This window comes from Bombina bombina, unplaced genomic scaffold (assembly GCF_027579735.1).
Source record: "Bombina bombina isolate aBomBom1 unplaced genomic scaffold, aBomBom1.pri scaffold_452, whole genome shotgun sequence".
Taxonomy (NCBI): domain Eukaryota; kingdom Metazoa; phylum Chordata; class Amphibia; order Anura; family Bombinatoridae; genus Bombina; species Bombina bombina.
Window position 1 is genome coordinate 266,762 of NW_026510872.1, and position 20,273 is coordinate 287,034.

Genomic DNA, 20,273 nt, shown 5'->3' on the forward strand with positions numbered 1-20,273 from the left:
AAAACGCCAAAATAGGCCCCTCCCACTCATATTACAACAGTGGGAAGCCTCAGGGAACTGTTTCTAGGCAAAATTCAAGCCAGCCATGTGGAAAAAACTAGGCCCCAATAAGTTTTATCACCAAACATATGTAAAAAACGATTAAACATGCCAGCAAACGTTTTAAAATACACTTTTATAAGAGTATGTATCTCTATTAATAAGCCTGATACCAGTCGCTATCACTGCATTTAAGGCTTTACTTACATTACTTCGGTATCAGCAGCATTTTCTAGCAAATTCCATCCCTAGAAAAATATTTTAACTGCACACCTTATTACAGGAAAACCTGCACGCTATTCCCCCTCTGAAGTTACCTCACTCCTCAGAATATGTAAGAACAGCAAAGGATCTTAGTTACTTCTGCTAAGATCATAGAAAACGCAGGCAGATTCTTCTTCTAAATACTGCCTGAGATAAACAGTACACTCCGGTACCATTTAAAAATAACAAACTTTTGATTGAAGAAATAAACTAAGCATAAAACACCACAGTCCTTTTACGACTTCCATCTTAGTTGAGAGTTGCAAGAGAATGACTGGATATGGCAGTGAGGGGAGGAGCTATATAGCAGCTCTGCTGTGGGTGATCCTCTTGCAACTTCCTGTTGGGAAGGAGAATATCCCACAAGTAATGCATGATCCGTGGACTGGATACACTTAACAAGAGAAAGGTACAATTTCTAAAACCTTGGAGAAGGAGTAAATGAAGTACCCAGATTATTCCATTCCCTAGAAATAATTTCTGAAATAGCATCAGGAACTGTAAAAACTTCTGGAATAACTACGAGGTTTAAAAACTGAATTTAAACGCTTAGTAGTTTTAATATCAAGAGGACTAGACTCCTCCATATCTAATGCAATCAACACTTCTTTAAGTAAAGAACGAATAAACTCCATCTTAAACAAATATGAAGATTTACCAGTGTCAATATCTGAGGCAAAATCTTCTGAACCAGATAGATCCTCATCAGAAATAGATAAGTCAGAATGATGGTGGTCATTTAAAAATTCATCTGAAATATGAGAAGTTTTAAAAGACCTCTTACGTTTACTAGGAAGAGGAATAACAGACAGAGCCTTCCGAATAGAATTAGAAACAAATTCTTTAACATTAACAGGAACATCCTGAACATTAGATGTTGAAGGAACAACAACAGGTAATGGATTATTACTAATGGAAATGCTATCTGCGTTTGATAGCTTATCATGACAACTAACACAAACTACAGCCGGAGGAACAGTTACCAAAAGTTTACAACAAATGCACTTAGCTTTGGTAGAACCGACATCAGGTAGCGCTTTTCCAGAAGTAGATTCTGATCCAGGGTCAGGTAGTGACATCTTGCAATATGTAAAAGAAAAAATAACATATAAAGCAAAATTATCAAATTCCTTAAATGGCAGTTTCAGGAATGGGAAAAAATGCAAAATGAAACAAGCCTCTAGAAAACCAGAAGCAACTAAAAAGTGAGACTGAAATAATGTGAAAAAAACTGGCGCCAAGTATGACGCCCACATTTTTGGCGCCAAAAAGACGTCCGCAATACACATACATCAAAAAATGACGCAATTACGTGAAAACTTCCGGCGCCAACTATGATGCCAGAAATGACGGAAATTTTGCGCCAAAAAAGTCTTGCGCCAAAAATGACGCAATAAATAGAAGCATTTTCTGCACCTGCGAGCCCGCAATTTAGAAAAGTCAATTGAAAATTTTAAGGTAAGAAAAAATAAAATTTATATGCATTTTCCCAAAAAAATGAAACTGGCAGTCTGAAGAAGGAATACCGATTATCCTGAATCATGGCAAATATAAGTTTAAACACATATATTTAGAACTTTACATATAAAGTGCCCAACCATAGCTTTGAGTGTCATGAAGAGAAATAAGACTTACTTACCCTAAGACACTCATCTACATATAGTAGAAAGCCAAACCAGTACTGAAACGAGAATCAGTAGAGGTAATGGTATACAAGAGTATATCGTCGATCTGAAAAGGGAGGTAGGAGAAGAAATCTCTACGACCGATAACAGAGAACCTATGAAATAGATCCCCTAGAGGAAGACCATGGTGTTCAAATAGGCAATACTCAATTCACATCCCTCTGACATTCACTGCACTCTGAGAGGAAAACCGGGCTTCAGCCTTCTGCGAAGCGCATATCAACGTAGAATCTAGCACAAACTTACTTCACCACCTCCATGGGAGGCAAAGTTTGTAAAAACTGAATTGTGGGTGTGGTGAGGGGTGTATTTGTAGGCATTTTGAGGTTTGGGAAACTTTGCCCCTCCTTGTAGGAATGTATATCCCATACGTCACTAGCTCATGGACTCTTGCTAATTACATGAAAGAAATGTTCTTTCATGATTCAGATAGAGAATACAATTTTAAACAACTTTCCAATTCACTTCTATTATTTAATTTGTGGGGAACAAGAAGGATTAGAGAGTTTCTGGGATATTTCTAACCAATATAAGTGCGCACAGAACTAAATCTTAAAAAAAAAAAAAAATTACATACAATGTATACAGCAATGAACCGTTCAGTTCTAACGCCTTGGTGTTAAGTCAGTGGTGGAAAAACCTATATAAAATTTAGAAGCTGCAAAGAATAAAATGAGAAACAAACCACACACACACACAATAAAAGACAAGGCCTTCAGTATACATATAGAAATAAATCTATCGTCTACGTGCTGAGTTTAAGGCAGCAAAATGAGATGTCCCTAGTGCCATATGTAATGGGTGGAATCTCAATTCAATCTCAATTTCCTTACCTTATTGGACTGAGGTCTGTAAAATTCTAACAGCTTTGGCTCACTGGGTTGTAAAGCCTGTATGACCCAACATTTGTAAAACAGCTCAAGTCACTTACAGCGGGATTGCTGGAATACGAGCCCCATTTTCATCAACAAAGTGTCCCCCAGCATTAAGGACCCAACAGTGATGAAGAGACATGAGGGCATGACGGGCGGTGGTAGGATTATCTTTTCCATTATGGCTGTCTACATTCTTCAGAGGGGAAAATTCTTCTTCTCGCAGCACTTCAAATACCACAAACTTTCTGTGAATGAAAAAGCATTAATGTCATTAGAACAGGAAGAAAAACAGGTGGATCGTTTGTGGGCCTTTCTACATTGAATAGGCTAGTTAGGTCTCTAAAACATAAAATGTAAATTGTTAATGTACAAAGTAATTGGCTACAGGTGGATGAGCAGGTTGGGTGTATTGAAAGGCGCATAGTAACAGAAATAAGCCACAGCAGAGAATTATGCTAGCCATTTATAAGCACTCACCTAATATTCTCTCCAACTTACTTTGCAAACTGGAAAATGTCAAACACAAATTTCTCCATTTTTATTCCATTGGGTTTATCTGGGTGAATGTGTGCACCATAGATGTTCACGTAGGGGATCTTCTTAACCGCCACATGATGCTGCAGTTGGGGTTCATGGATCCTGCAGGAGATGGCATGCAGTTAAATATAAAAGTCCACCTTTGCAAAGATAGCTTCTTTAAAATGTACCCTCTCCAAGGCATAATATAGCTTTATATGTTGTATGATCTGTACCCCTAACCCACAGTAAGGGCTCTTACTCCACAACCTCCTTCAAGAACTTTAGTGTGAAGAAATGATTGGCTATATTTCCGGCATTATATTGGAGACGTCCATCTGTGCTGCGTTTTTGTGCTGTATCCAATGTGATCTCACTGTATTCCACCACTTGATACAAACCATCCACTCGGCAAACAACACCCACTGGCTCTGTTGGGTTCATCTTCTCCACAACCTATCAGGACAACAAAGAAAGTAATTGTTACTTTGCAGCAGACGAAGCCCCAATATCAAAGCAAGAAGAACCACCCCCCCCCCAAAAAAAAAAAAAACAATACATTTGTTTTTATGAGAGTCCATATGTGAGATTAAAGCCAAGCCCTTAAGGAAAAAGCAAAACAACCCACACAACAGAGCTTTAATCCCACACAGTTTACATTAAGTCCTTAGGCATATACATGGCCACGAGAAAGGAGAAAAAGGAAGGCAAAGAAAGAAGTGCAAACTGGTGCTGCTGTCAACTGTTATGGAAAAACAAGGGCAGCTCTCGTCGACTCTTCCCCCATTATGAAAGAAACAAAATTTATGCTTACCCGATAAATTGTTTTCTTACCTGGCAAAAAGAAAAATTCACTATCTGGCCACCCCAGCCAGAGCTTACCCCTCCCACTTCCCAGAGTCCCCCATTCATTCAGCTGATGGAATAAGGAAAAGGTAGGAGAAACACTAGAGGTATGAAGGTGCCTGAAGGTTAATAAAAAAAAATAATAAAAAAAAATCCGCCTTAAAAATAAATCAGGGCGGGTTGTGGACTCTGCATGCCAGGAAAGAAAATAATTTATCAAGTATAAATTTTGTTTTCTTTCCAATGGCATGAAAAGTCCACGATTTCATTCATTACTGTTGGGAAACCAATACCCAAGCCAGAGAGGACACAGAATGGACAGGGAGGGAAAAAACATAATTTATGTAAGAACTTACCTGATAAATTCATTTCTTTCATATTAGCAAGAGTCCATGAGCTAGTGACGTATGGGATATACATTCCTACCAGGAGGGGCAAAGTTTATCAAACCTCAAAATGCCTATAAATACACCCCTCACCACACCCACAATTCAGTTTAACGAATAGCCAAGAAGTGGGGTGATAAAGTGCGAAAGCATAAAAAATAAGGAATTGGAATAATTGTGCTTTATACAAAATCATAACCACCACAAAAAAAGGGCGGGCCTCATGGACTCTTGCTAATATGAAAGAAATGAATTTATCAGGTAAGTTCTTACATAAATTATGTTTTCTTTCATGTAATTAGCAAGAGTCCATGAGCTAGTGACGTATGGGATAATGATTACCCAAGATGTGGATCTTTCCACGCAAGAGTCACTAGAGAGGGAGGGATAAAATAAAGACAGCCAATTCCTGCTGAAAATAATCCACACCCAAAATAAAGTTTAATGAAAAACATAAGCAGAAGATTCAAACTGAAACCGCTGCCTGAAGTACTTTTCTACCAAAAACTGCTTCAGAAGAAGAAAATACATCAAAATGGTAGAATTTAGTAAAAGTATGCAAAGAGGACCAAGTTGCTGCTTTGCAAATCTGATCAATCGAAGCTTCATTCCTAAATGCCCAGGAAGTAGAAACTGACCTAGTAGAATGAGCTGTAATCCTCTGAGGCGGAGTTTTACCCGACTCAACATAGGCAAGATGAATTAAAGATCTCAACCAAGATGCCAAAGAAATGGCAGAAGCTTTCTGGCCTTTTCTAGAACCGGAAAAGATGACAAATAGACTAGAAGTCTTTCGGAAAGTCTTAGTAGCTTCAACATAATATTTCAAAGCTCTAACATCCAAAGAATGCAACGATTTCTCCTTAGAATTCTTAGGATTAGGACATAATGAAGGAACCACAATTTCTCTACTAATGTTGTTGGAATTCACAACTTTAGGTAAAAATTCAAAAGAAGTTCGCAACACCGCCTTATCCTGATGAAAAATCAGAAAAGGAGACTCACAAGAAAGAGCAGATAATTCAGAAACTCTTCTGGCAGAAGAGATTGCCAAAAGGAACAAAACTTTCCAAGAAAGTAATTTAATGTCCAAAGAATGCATAGGTTCAAACGGAGGAGCTTGAAGAGCCCCCAGAACCAAATTCAAACTCCAAGGAGGAGAAATTGACTTAATGACAGGTTTTATACGAACCAAAGCTTGTACAAAACAATGAATATCAGGAAGAATAGCAATCTTTCTGTGAAAAAGAACAGAAAGAGCAGAGATTTGTCCTTTCAAGGAACTTGCGGACAAACCCTTATCTAAACCATCCTGAAGAAATTGTAAAATTCTCGGTATTCTAAAAGAATGCCAAGAAAAATGATGAGAAAGACACCAAGAAATATAAGTCTTCCAGACTCTATAATATATCTCTCTAGATACAGATTTACGAGCCTGTAACATAGTATTAATCACAGAGTCAGAGAAACCTCTTTGACCAAGAATCAAGCGTTCAATCTCCATACCTTTAAATTTAAGGATTTCAGATCCTGATGGAAAAAAGGACCTTGCGACAGAAGGTCTGGTCTTAACGGAAGAGTCCATGGTTGGCAAGAGGCCATCCGGACAAGATCCGCATACCAAAACCTGTGAGGCCATGCCGGAGCTACCAGCAGAACAAACGAGCATTCCTTCAGAATCTTGGAGATTACTCTTGGAAGAAGAACTAGAGGCGGAAAGATATAGGCAGGATGATACTTCCAAGGAAGTGATAATGCATCCACTGCCTCCGCCTGAGGATCCCGGGATCTGGACAGATACCTGGGAAGTTTCTTGTTTAGATGAGACGCCATCAGATCTATTTCTGGAAGTTCCCACATTTGAACAATCTGAAGAAATACCTCTGGGTGAAGAGACCATTCGCCCGGATGCAACGTTTGGCGACTGAGATAATCCGCTTCCCAATTGTCTATACCTGGGATATGAACCGCAGAGATTAGACAGGAGCTGGATTCCGCCCAAACCAAAATTCGAGATACTTCTTTCATAGCCAGAGGACTGTGAGTCCCTCCTTGATGATTGATGTATGCCACAGTTGTGACATTGTCTGTCTGAAAACAAATGAACGATTCTCTCTTCAGAAGAGGCCAAAACTGAAGAGCTCTGAAAATTGCACGGAGTTCCAAAATATTGATCGGTAATCTCACCTCCTGAGATTCCCAAACTCCTTGTGCCGTCAGAGATCCCCACACAGCTCCCCAACCTGTGAGACTTGCATCTGTTGAAATTACAGTCCAGGTCGGAAGCACAAAAGAAGCCCCCTGAATTAAACGATGGTGATCTGTCCACCACGTTAGAGAGTGTCGTACAATCGGTTTTAAAGATATTAATTGAGATATCTTTGTGTAATCCTTGCACCATTGATTCAGCATACAGAGCTGAAGAGGTCGCATGTGAAAACGAGCAAAGGGGATCGCGTCCGATGCAGCAGTCATAAGACCTAGAATTTCCATGCATAAGGCTACCGAAGGGAATGATTGTGACTGAAGGTTTCGACAAGCTGAAATCAATTTTAGACGTCTCTTGTCTGTTAAAGACAGAGTCATGGACACTGAATCTATCTGGAAACCCAGAAAGGTTACCCTTGTCTGAGGAATCAATGAACTTTTTGGTAAATTGATCCTCCAACCATGATCTTGAAGAAACAACACAAGTCGATTCGTATGAAATTCTGCTAAATGTAAAGACTGAGCAAGTACCAAGATATCGTCCAAATAAGGAATACCACAATACCCTGTTCTCTGATTACAGACAGAAGGGCACCGAGAACCTTTGTAAAAATTCTTGGAGCTGTAGCTAGGCCAAACGGCAGAGCCACAAACTGGTAATGCTTGTCCAGAAAAGAGAATCTCAGGAACTGATAATGATCTGGATGAATCGGAATATGCAGATATGCATCCTGTAAATCTATTGTGGACATATAATGCCCTTGCTGAACAAAAGGCAAGATAGTCCTTACAGTTACCATTTTGAACGTTGGTATCCTTACATAACGATTCAATATTTTTAGATCCAGAACTGGTCTGAAGGAATTCTCCTTCTTTGGTACAATGAAGAGATTTGAATAAAACCCCATCCCCTGTTCCGGAACTGGAACTGGCATAATTACTCCAGCCAACTCTAGATCTGAAACACAATTCAGAAATGCTTGAGCTTTCACTGGATTTACTGGGACACGGGAAAGAAAAAATCTCTTTGCAGGAGGTCTCATCTTGAAACCAATTCTGTACCCTTCTGAAACAATGTTCTGAATCCAAAGATTGTGAACAGAATTGATGCAAATTTCTTTGAAAAAACGTAACCTGCCCCCTACCAGCTGAGCTGGAATGAGGGCCGCACCTTCATGTGGACTTAGAAGCAGGCTTTGCCTTTCTAGAAGGCTTGGATTTATTCCAGACTGGAGATGGTTTCCAAACTGAAACTGCTCCTGAGGATGAAGGATCAGGCTTTTGTTCTTTGTTGAAACGAAAGGAACGAAAACGATTATTAGCCCTGTTTTTACCCTTAGATTTTTTATCCTGTGGTAAAAAAGATCCTTTCCCACCAGTAACAGTTGAGATAATAGAATCCAACTGAGAACCAAATAATTTGTTACCCTGGAAAGAAATGGAAAGTAGAGTTGATTTAGAAGCCATATCAGCATTCCAAGTCTTAAGCCATAAAGCTCTTCTAGCTAAAATAGCTAGAGACATAAACCTGACATCCACTCTGATAATATCAAAAATGGCATCACAGATAAAATTATTAGCATGCTGAAGAAGAATAATAATATTATGAGAATCATGATCTGTTACTTGTTGCGCTAAAGTTTCCAACCAAAAAGTTGAAGCTGCAGCAACATCAGCCAATGATATAGCAGGTCTAAGAAGATTACCTGAACACAGATAAGCTTTTCTTAGAAAGGATTCAATTTTCCTATCTAAAGGATCCTTAAACGAAGTACCATCTGACGTAGGAATAGTAGTACGTTTAGCAAGGGTAGAAATAGCCCCATCAACTCTAGGGATTTTGTCCCAAAATTCTAATCTGACAGACGGCACAGGATATAATTGCTTAAAACGTTTAGAAGGAGTAAATGAATTACCCAATTTATCCCATTCTCTGGAAATTACTTCAGAAATAGCATTAGGAACAGGAAAAACTTCTGGAATAACCACAGGATATTTAAATACCTTATCTAAACGTTTAGAATTAGTATCAAGAGGACCAGAATCCTCCATTTCTAAAGCAATTAGTACTTCTTTGAGTAAAGAACGAATAAATTCCATTTTAAATAAATATGAAGATTTATCAGCATCAATCTCTGAGACAGAATCCTCTGAACCAGAAGAGTCATCAGAATCAGAATGATGATGTTCATTTAAAAATTCATCTGTAGAGAGAGAAGTTTTAAAAGATTTTTTATGTTTACTAGAAGGAGAAATAACAGACATAGCCTTCTTGATGGATTCAGAAACAAAATCTCTTATGTTATCAGGAACATTCTGCACCTTAGATGTTGAAGGAACTGCAACAGGCAATGGTACATTACTAAAGGAAATATTATCTGCATTAACAAGTTTGTCATGACAATTAATACAAACAACAGCCGGAGGAATAGCTACCAAAAGTTTACAGCAGATACACTTAGCTTTGGTAGTTCCAGCACTAGACAGCGGTTTTCCTGAAGTATCTTCTGACTCAGATGCAACGTGAGACATCTTGCAATATGTAAGAGGAAAAACAACATATAAAGCAAAATTGATCAAATTCCTTAAATGACAGTTTCAGGAATGGGAAAAAATGCCAGTGAACAAGCTTCTAGTAACCAGAAGCAAAGAAAAAATTAGACTGAAATAATGTGGAGACAAAAGCGACGCCCATATTTTTTAGCGCCTAAATGCTTTTTGGCGCCAAAAATGACGCCACATCCGGAACGCCAAAATTTTTTGGCGCAAAAGGACGTCAAAAAATGACGCAACTTCCAGCGACACGTATGACGCCGGAAACAGAAAAGATTTTTTGCGCCAAAAAAGTCCGCGCCAAGAATGACGCAATAAAATGAAGCATTTTCAGCCCCCGCGAGCCTAACAGCCCACAGGAAAAGAGTCAAATTTTTTAAGGTAAGAAAAAATGATTGATTCAAATGCATTATCCCAAATATGAAACTGACTGTCTGAAAATAAGGAATGTTGAATATTCTGAGTCAAGGCAAATAAATGTTTGAATACATATATTTAGAACTTTATAAACAAAGTGCCCAACCATAGCTTAGAGTGTCACAGAAAATAAGATTTACTTACCCCAGGACACTCATCTACATGTTTGTAGAAAGCCAAACCAGTACTGAAACGAGAATCAGCAGAGGAAATGGTATATAAATAAGAGTATATCGTCGATCTGAAAAGGGAGGTAAGAGATGAATCTCCACGACCGATAACAGAGAACCTATGAAATAGACCCCGTAGAAGGAGATCACTGCATTCAAAGGCAATACTCTCCTCACATCCCTCTGACATTCACTGCACGCCGAGAGGAAAACCGGGCTCCAACTTGCTGCGGAGCGCATATCAACGTAGAATCTAGCACAAACTTACTTCACCACCTCCATAGGAGGCAAAGTTTGTAAAACTGAATTGTGGGTGTGGTGAGGGGTGTATTTATAGGCATTTTGAGGTTTGGGAAACTTTGCCCCTCCTGGTAGGAATGTATATCCCATACGTCACTAGCTCATGGACTCTTGCTAATTACATGAAAGAAAAAGGCAGTCAAACCTAAACTGAAGGCACCACAACTTGAAGCACTTTTCTCAGAAAAGAAGCCTCAGCTGAGGCAAAAACCTCAAACTTGTAAAATTTAGAAAAAGTATGCAAAAAGGACGCCTTACCTAATTGTTTCATTAATGCTTTCTTAAAGGCCCAGAAAGAAAAAACAGCATGGGAACAGTGAACTGTAAACCTTTCAGGAGGCTGCTGACGAGCTTCCTCATAACCAAACAAATTATATTCCTCAGCCAAAAGGAAATAGTAGCAGCAGTGGCTTTTTGACCCTTGCACCAACCAGGGTACACCACAAACAAGGAAGAAGATTGCCTAAAATCCTTGGTAGCCTGGAGATAAAACTTTAAGGCATGCACCACATCCAGGTAGTGTAGCAAATGTTCCTTCTGAGAAGAAGAAAGATTAGGACAAAAGGAAGGAACTATGATCTCCTGATTGATCCTGCAATCAGAGACCACTTTGGGAAGAAATCCCAATTTGGCACGGAGAACAGTCTTATCTACATGGAAAATAAGATAAGGGGGATCCCACTGTAAGACAGATATTCTGAAACTCTACGAGCAAAAGAAATAGCGAACAAAAAAAACTTTCCAAGATAAGTTTAATATCAACAGAATGCATAGGCTCAAATGGAACCTTAATCTGGTGCTTCATGTTCTTCAAAGGCTCAAAGGAGGAGCAACGGATTTAACCACAGGCCTGATTCTGACCAGAGCCTGAACAAAGGGCTGAAGGTCCGGTAGGTTAGCCAACTTCTTGTTTAACAAAACCGAAAGGGCAGAAATCCGTTCCTTGAGGGAACTAGCTGCCACTAGATGGGAGTAAATGACCAGGAATCCCTGCTAAACAGAGCAAAGGATTGATCCGTTACAAGATAAAAGCTTGAAACACATAAAAAAAAAACACAAACACAATAGGTAGAATATATATAACTCCCAAAAAATAAAATAGCTGAATCACTAAGACACACATACGGGTGAAAAAACAAAACACTGCAGAGGAATAGCACGCTCCAGATCCAACAACGGAGCCAGCGAATTATGCGCCAAAACAGGCCTGTGGCGGGCACTTTAACCATCCCGCCGCCAATCTCAAGCCCTAACCCGTAATACTCCGAGACAAATAGGACTGCGCCACATGTCAAACCTAATATACCAAATAGGGCTTGTGTACCAAAACTGAAAGGCTGTAACCCACATCAATTCCATGCGAGTCAGAAAGGACTGCAACGCAGATTAACTGATCAATACAGCACTGTAGCGTAACCGCTTTGTTAAACAGCGGCAAGGACTTTTACCTCCAGCCACCCTTTTACCCTGTGGCCTATCATTACGCAGCTGGCCAATTAGCACGTAGGGATTGTGTACTTGATTGAGTCTTAGATCTAGTGAACCAAACACTAGAGAGGACAAAAAAGTTGTTAACCCTTGGTGATAGACACTGATGCCACTAATAAATATATATATATATATATATATATATATATATATATATATATATATATATATATATATATATATATATAATATCAGGAGTGTAACCATAAAACACTTGCGTGCTGCAGCGCCCCAACACACAGTATCCCATGGTATGCAAGATAATGTGATCAGCCTGCAATGGGACTTACCCCTGTTAGAATGAGGGAAAATGACCTAGAATAAACATGCAGTCTTTTTATGTGTGTATTGTAGGGAAAGTGGAGTACAGAGCAGGCTTTGCAAACTCTTAGCTCTCAAAATTTAAATGTTATCCTCTAATATTAAGCTGTCATTGTATAGCCTGAAGGGGCTCTCATGTAAACCCTCTATCTAAATCAAAGTTGGAGCCACACTCATCTAGCCCGTAATAGTTGCTTACTGTGCACTCAATAACGTGCACTGGCTCCTAATGGCTAGGTCAAAGGGCCCGGAGTAGCTAGTATAAAGCCCTAAAGGAAACGCATAATCTAGGGCGCCACATTGCATGACATCCAGCACTCCCCCAAGATGTCTGCTTATACTCTGTTAGACAAATTCCTCAGTTCGGGGCTGCTCAAACAATATCCTGAGAAAAGGATATAACAAAGTGATCCCAGAGCACTCATGAGGGCAAAGGAGTGTCATCTCTACACTATAGAAGTCCGCCCTTTCCACTGATGTGTTCCTGTGGAAAAGATAAAAATAAATAAAAATATAAAGGACTTACCCTTCCAGGTCCGACAGCGTCATCCAACTTCTGACAGGGACCTGAGGTAGAAAAGAAAGCAGTGTAAGATTAACACTGGTTGCCAGGTGGGGGTGTTAGCATAGATTGCTGGAAGGAGGACAGAGAAGTTCCCTGTGAAATCCAGCAGCTACCAATACTCTTGCTAAGAGGTTTACATGGACACAGCATTAACCCCAGTCCTATCTTGAAAGGAGACTACCCATTAAAGGACTTAAGAGGGCAATTTATCAAGCTGAGGCGGACAGGGGCGCACATATGCGCCCATGCCTGCCACAGCCCACCTCTGGCGGGCTGAATTCCCCTGGCGGAATTCAGCATTGCACACAAGCGCTATTTTGCGCTCGTGTGCAATCCCACCTCCTGCCCGCGCAAGTCAATCATGCGTAGGCAGGAGCTGTTAATCACCCGGTAGGACTAGACTGCGGATATTGAATTTCACCAATTTAGAGGTGGCGAAAGATTAGGGAAGCAGTGGTTTGATGACCGCTGCTTGTTAAATACAGCGTGCCAGTTCTCTTGTGAGAACCTGCAGCCGTAGTGGCTCGAAAGGCTTGCGAAGCCTTTGATAAATCAACCCCTAAATTCTTCAGAGCACCAATCTTCACATCCTCCACGTTACAGAGGCAAAGCATGACTGGGGGAGTATGATAAGTGGGAGGGATACTTAAGCTCTGGCTGGGGTGTCTTTGCCTCCTCCTGGTGGCCAGGTGGTGAATTTTCCCAACAGTAATGAATGGAATTGTGGATTCTCCATGCCATTGGAAAGAAAATTAAATTCATCAGGAAAGCATAAATATGTTGACAAATAATTACATGCAGGATCTTATATACAAGGTGTGAAGTCATGAGGCCACCACAATATAAGGCATAAAAAACAGTTAACAATGTAGAGGTATGTAAAGCTGATAAAATAGCTGCCTTGCAAAACTATTCAATAGAAGCTTAAAATTTCTAAAAGCCCAAGACGTGGAGACTGCTCTGGTAGAATTAGCAGTAGTTCTTTTAGGGGGAGAATTCAATGCTACTAGGTATGCTTTGTGAATCACATTTGTACAACAAGCTGCCAAGGTAACTGCAGTAGTAGGTGAAGGTACGGACAACTGATGAAGTCCGCTGTCCAATTGTCCACATCCAGAATGTGAATTGCTGAAATCATGCAATGATGGCTTCCTACCAAAATCAGAATGTCACAACCACTTTCATTGCTAAAGGGCTTAGAGTACCCCATTGCGATTTAAGACTCTGCTGTGCCATTGTCTGACTGAAATCTCAAAGAAAAAAAATATATATATATATATGGACTGTTTTAACAGGGGTCAACTCTGCAGAGCCCTAAAGGTTGTACGGAGTTTACCATCTTTGTGTCTTTACAGTGTTTGTGTTTACCACCTCAGTTGGAAGTTTATTCCATGAATCCACCACACTCTGTTAAAAAAAAATGCTTCCACACATTTCTTCTGAATCAGCTACCCTCTTACTTAAGATTGTGAACCCTTGTTTGGCATTTGTTTTTTTTTGTGGAAAGTGCTTTCATATATTTGAAAGTTTCTATCATGTCACCTCTTCCCTTCTCTCCTCTAAACTATACATATTAATGTCAGAGTCTTTGTACGTTTATATTTTAGCCTGTGTACTATTTAGCAGCCTCCTTTGGACAGTTTCTATATGGTCTCTAGAACTGTACACAGTATTCCAGATGTGGCCTAACTAATGATCTGTAAAGTGGCATAGGAACCTTGCTATTTCTGCTGCCAATAACTCTCCCCATGCAAACAAGTATTTGACTGGCCTTAATGGCTGCACTGTGTACCAAATTTTAAAACCATCTGAAATAATTCCCAGATCCCGTTGCCCTCGCAAGCCTAGATTTGCCCCCGAAAAAAATGAGAGTCAAATTGAAAAAGAAGACTAAACCCCAGATAAGAAAAAAGTTTAAATAAACTTCCCAAACATGATTCCTATACTGAAACGGTTTAGACTGCAAAAGGGAAATATACTGTACATAGACCTGACTCATGGCAAATATAAGTAAATACATATATTTAAAACTTTATATTAATACATAAAGCGCCAAACCATAGCTGGGAGTGTCTTAAATAACAATATGTACTTACCGAAAGACACCCATCCACATATAGCAGATAACCAGTACTGAAAAAGTATCAGCAGAGGTAATGGTATATAGGAGTATATCGTCGATCTGAAAAGGGAGGTAGGAGATGAATCTCTACGACCGATAACAAAGAACCCTTGAAAAGATTTCCCGCAAGGAAAAACCATAAAATCAATAGGCGATACTCTCTTCACATCCCTCTGGCAAATACTGTACTCTGAGAGGAATTGGGCTTCAATATGCTGAGAAGCGCTTATCATAGAAGAAAAAACATAATTTATGCTTACCTGATAAATTTATTTCTCTTGTAGTGTAGTCAGTCCACGGGTCATCCATTACTTATGGGATTATATCTCTTCCCCAACAGGAAGTTGCAAGAGGATCACCCAAGCAGAGCTGCTATATAGCTCCTCCCCTCACATGTCATATCCAGTCATTCGACCGAAACAAGACGAGAAAGGAGAAGCCATAGGGTGCAGTGGTGACTGGAGTTTAATTAAAAAATTTTAACTGCCGTAAAAGACAGGGCGGGCCGTGGACTGACTACACTACAAGAGAAATAAATTTATCAGGTAAGCATAAATTATGTTTTCTCTTGTTAAGTGTAGTCAGTCCACGGGTCATCCATTACTTATGGGATACCAATACCAAAGCTAAAAGTACACGGATGATGGGAGGGACAAGGCAGGATCTTTAAACAGAAGGAAACACTGCTTGTAGAACCTTTCTCCCAAAAACAGCCTCCGAAGAAGCAAAAGTGTCAAATTTGTAAAATTTTGAAAAAGTGTGAAGTGAAGACCAAGTTGCAGCCTTGCAAATCTGTTCAACAGAGGCCTCATTTTTAAAGGCCCAGGTGGAAGCCACAGCTCTAGTAGAATGAGCTGTAATCCTTTCAGGAGGCTGCTGTCCAGCAGTCTCATAGGCTAAACGTATTATGCTACGAAGCCAAAAAGAGAGAGAGGTAGCCGAAGCTTTTTGACCTCTCCTTTGTCCAGAGTAAACGACAAACAGGGAAGAAGTTTGACGAAAATCTTTAGTTGCCTGCAAATAGAACTTTAGGGCACGGACTACATCCAGATTATGCAAAAGTCGTTCCTTCTTAGAAGAATGGTTAGGACACAATGATGGAACAACAATTTCTTGATTGATATTCCTGTTAGAAACTACCTTAGGTAAGAACCCGGGTTTAGTACGCAGAACTACCTTGTCTGAATGAAAAATCAGATAAGGAGAATCACAATGCAAGGCGGATAACTCAGAGACTCTTCGAGCCGAGGAAATAGCCATCAAAAACAGAACTTTCCAAGATAACAGCTTGATATCAACGGAATGAAGGGGTTCAAACGGAACACCTTGCAGAACGTTAAGAACTAAGTTTAAGCTCCACGGCGGAGCAACAGTCTTAAACACAGGCTTAATCCTAGCCAAAGCCTGACAAAAAGCCTGAACGTCTGGAACTTCTGCCAGACGTTTGTGCAGAAGAATAGACAGAGCAGAAATCTGTCCTTTTAACGAACTAGCGGATAAGCCTTTGTCGAAACCCTCTTGGAGAAAGGACAATATCCTAGGAATCCTAACCTTATTCCATGAGTAACTCTTGGATTCACACCAATAAAGATATTTACGCCATATCTTATGGTAGATTTTCCTGGTGACAGGCTTCCGAGCCTGTATTAAGGTATCAATGACTGACTCAGAGAAGCCACGCCTTGATAGAATCAAGCGTTCAATCTCCATGCAGTCAGCCTCAGAGAAATTAGATTTGGATGATTGAAAGGACCCTGAATTAGAAGGTCCTGCCTCAGAGGCAGAGACCATGGTGGACAGGACGACATGTCCACTAGGTCTGCATACCAGGTCCTGCGTGGCCACGCAGGCGCTATCAGAATCACCGATGCTCTCTCCTGTTTGATCTTGGCAATCAGTCGAGGAAGCATCGGAAATGGTGGAAACACATAAGCCATGTTGAAGACCCAAGGGGCTGTCAGAGCATCTATCAGCACCGCTCCCGGGTCCCTGGACCTGGATCCGTAGCAAGGAAGCTTGGCGTTCTGGCGAGACGCCATGAGATCCAGATCTGGTTTGCCCCAACGATGAAGCAGTTGAGCGAAGACCTCCGGATGAAGTTCCCACTCCCCCGGATGAAAAGTCTGGCGACTTAGAAAATCCGCCTCCCAGTTCTCCACGCCTGGGATGTAGATTGCTGACAGGTGGCAAGAGTGAGACTCTGCCCAGCGAATTATTTTTGAGACTTCCCTTATCGCTAGGGAACTCCTGGTTCCCCCTTGATGATTGATGTAAGCCACAGTCGTGATGTTGTCCGACTGAAATCTGATGAACCTCAGTGTTGCTAACTGAGGCCAAGCTAGAAGAGCATTGAATATTGCTCTTAACTCCAGAATATTTATTGGGAGGAGTTTCTCCTCCTGAGTCCACGATCCCTGAGCCTTCAGGGAATTCCAGACTGCGCCCCAACCTAGAAGGCTGGCGTCTGTTGTTACAATCGTCCAATCTGGCCTGCGAAAGGTCATCCCTTTGGACAGGTGGGGCCGAGAAAACCACCATAGAAGAGAATCTCTGGTCTCTTGATCCAGATTTAGTAGAGGGGACAAATCTGAATAATCCCCATTCCCCTGACTTAGCATGCACAATTGCAGCGGTCTGAGATGCAGTCGCGCAAATGGTACTATGTCCATTGCCGCTACCATTAAGCCGATTACTTCCATGCACTGAGCTACTGACAGGTGTGGAATGGAATGAAGGGCACGGCAAGCATTTAGAAGTTTTGATAACCTGGCCTCTGTCAGGTAAATCTTCATCTCTACAGAATCTATAAGAGTCCCTAGGAAGGGAACCCTTGTGAGTGGCAATAGAGAACTCTTTTCCACGTTCACCTTCCACCCATGCGACCTCAGAAATGCCAGAACTATCTCTGTATGAGACTTGGCAGTTTGAAAACTTGACGCTTGTATCAGAATGTCGTCTAGGTACGGAGCCACCGCTATGCCTCGCGGTCTTAGTACCGCCAGAAGAGAGCCCAGAACCTTTGTAAAGATTCTTGGAGCCGTAGCTAACCCGAAGGGAAGAGCTACAAACTGGTAATGCCTGTCCATTTTGAATGATGGAACTCTTAGGAATTTGTTTAGGATTTTTAAGTCCAGGATTGGTCTGAAGGTTCCCTCTTTCTTGGGAACCACAAACAGATTTGAATAGAATCCCTGCCCATGTTCCGTCCGCGGAACTGGGTGGATCACCCCCATTAGTAAGAGGTCTAGTACACAGCATAGAAACGCCTCTTTCTTTATTTGGTTTGCTGATAACCTTGAAAGATGAAATCTCCCTTGTGGAGGAGAAGCTTTGAAGTCCAGAAGATATCCCTGAGATATGATCTCCAACACCCAGGGATCCTGGACATCTCTTGCCCAAGCCTGGGCGAAGAGAGAAAGTCTGCCTCCCACTAGATCCGTTTCCGGATAGGGGGCCCTCACTTCATGCTGTCTTAGGGGCACAGCAGCAGGTTTTCTGGCCTGCTTGCCCTTGTTCCAGGACTGGTTAGCTTTCCAGCCCTGTCTGTAACGAGCAACAGCTCCTTCCTGTTTTGGCGCGGAGGAAGTTGATGCTGCTCCTGCCTTGAAGTTACGAAAGGCACGAAAATTAGACTGTTTGGCCTTTGATTTGGCCCTGTCCTGAGGCAGAGCATGGCCCTTACCTCCCGTAATGTCAGCGATAATTTCTTTCAAGCCGGGCCCGAATAAGGTTTGCCCTTTGAAAGGAATATTAAGCAATTTAGATTTAGAAGTCACATCAGCTGACCATGATTTGAGCCACAGCGCTCTGCGCGCTTGGATGGCGAATCCAGAGTTCTTAGCCGTAAGTTTGGTTAAATGTACGACGGCATCAGAAACAAATGCATTAGCTAGCTTAAGTGCTTTAAGCTTGTTCATAATATCCTCCAATGGAGCTGTGCGAATGGCCTCCTCCAGAGACTCAAACCAGAATGCCGCCGCAGCAGTGACAGGCGCAATGCATGCAAGGGGCTGTAAAATAAATCCTTGTTGAACAAACATTTTCTTCAGGTAACCCTCTAATTTTTTATCCATTGGATCTGAAAAGGCACAACTATCCTCCACCGGGATAACAGAATTTATGCTTACCTGATAAATTACTTTCTCCAACGGTGTGTCCGGCCACGGCGTCATCCTTACTTGTGGGATATTCTCTTCCCCAACAGGAAATGGCAAAGAGTCCCAGCAAAGCTGGTCACATGATCCCTCCTAGGCTTCGCCCACCCCAGTCATTCGACCGACGGACAGGAGGAAATATATATAGGAGAAACCATATGATACCGTGGTGACTGTAGTTAGAGAAAATAATTCATCAGACCTGATTAAAAAACCAGGGCGGGCCGTGGACCGGACACACCGTTGGAGAAAGTAATTTATCAGGTAAGCATAAATTCTGTTTTCTCCAACATTGGTGTGTCCGGTCCACGGCGTCATCCTTACTTGTGGGAACCAATACCAAAGCTTTAGGACACGGATGAAGGGAGGGAGCAAATCAGGTCACCTAAATGGAAGGCACCACGGCTTGCAAAACCTTTCTCCCAAAAATAGCCTCCGAAGAAGCAAAAGTATCAAATTTGTAAAATTTGGCAAAAGTGTGCAGTGAAGACCAAGTCACTGCCTTACATATCTGGTCAACAGAAGCCTCGTTCTTGAAGGCCCATGTGGAAGCCACAGCCCTAGTGGAGTGAGCTGTGATTCTTTCAGGAGGCTGCTGTCCGGCAGTCTCATAAGCCAATCGGATAATGCTTTTAAGCCAAAAGGAAAGAGAGGTAGAAGTCGCTTTTTGACCTCTCCTTTTACCAGAATAAACAAACAAGGAAGATGTTTGTCTGAAATCTTTAGTAGCCTCTAAATAGAATTTTAGAGCACGGACTACGTCCAAATTGTGTAACAAACGTTCCTTCTTTGAAACTGGATTCGGACACAAAGAAGGTACAACCATCTCCTGGTTAATATTTTTGTTGGAAACAACTTTCGGAAGAAAACCAGGCTTAGTACGCAAAACCACCTTATCTGCATGGAACACCAGATAGGGCGGAGAACACTGCAGAGCAGATAACTCTGAAACTCTTCTAGCAGAAAAAATTGCAACCAAAAACAAAACTTTCCAAGATAATAACTTAATATCTACGGAATGTAAGGATTCAAACGGAACCCCTTGAAGAACTGAAAGAACTAGATTTAGACTCCAGGGAGGAGTCAAAAGTCTGTAAACAGGCTTGATCCTAACCAGAGCCTGAACAAATGCTTGAACATCTGGCACAGCTGCCAGTCTTTTGTGAAGTAAAACAGATAAAGCAGAGATCTGTCCCTTCAGAGAACTTGCAGATAATCCTTTCTCCAAACCTTCTTGTAGAAAGGATAGAATCTTAGGAATTTTTATCTTGTTCCATGGGAATCCTTTAGATTCACACCAACAGATATATTTTTTCCATATTTTATGGTAAATTTTTCTAGTTACAGGCTTTCTAGCCTGAATC

The 20,273-nt window shown here is 41.1% G+C and overlaps 1 protein-coding gene across 3 annotated transcripts in view; it reads right to left on the reverse strand.

Moving 5' to 3' along the window:
• Window positions 1-20,273, reverse strand: part of UAP1 (UDP-N-acetylglucosamine pyrophosphorylase 1) — a 231,064-nt gene that overhangs the window by 129,883 nt on the left and 80,908 nt on the right. For all 3 annotated transcript variants that reach the window (XM_053696349.1, XM_053696348.1, XM_053696350.1), the window contains exons 5-7: window positions 3,642-3,835; window positions 3,362-3,502; window positions 2,920-3,108 (exon numbers count right to left, since the gene is read on the reverse strand). In XM_053696349.1, the coding sequence (XP_053552324.1) occupies window positions 2,920-3,108; window positions 3,362-3,502; window positions 3,642-3,835 (524 nt within the window). The remainder of the gene's footprint in view (window positions 1-2,919; window positions 3,109-3,361; window positions 3,503-3,641; window positions 3,836-20,273) is intronic.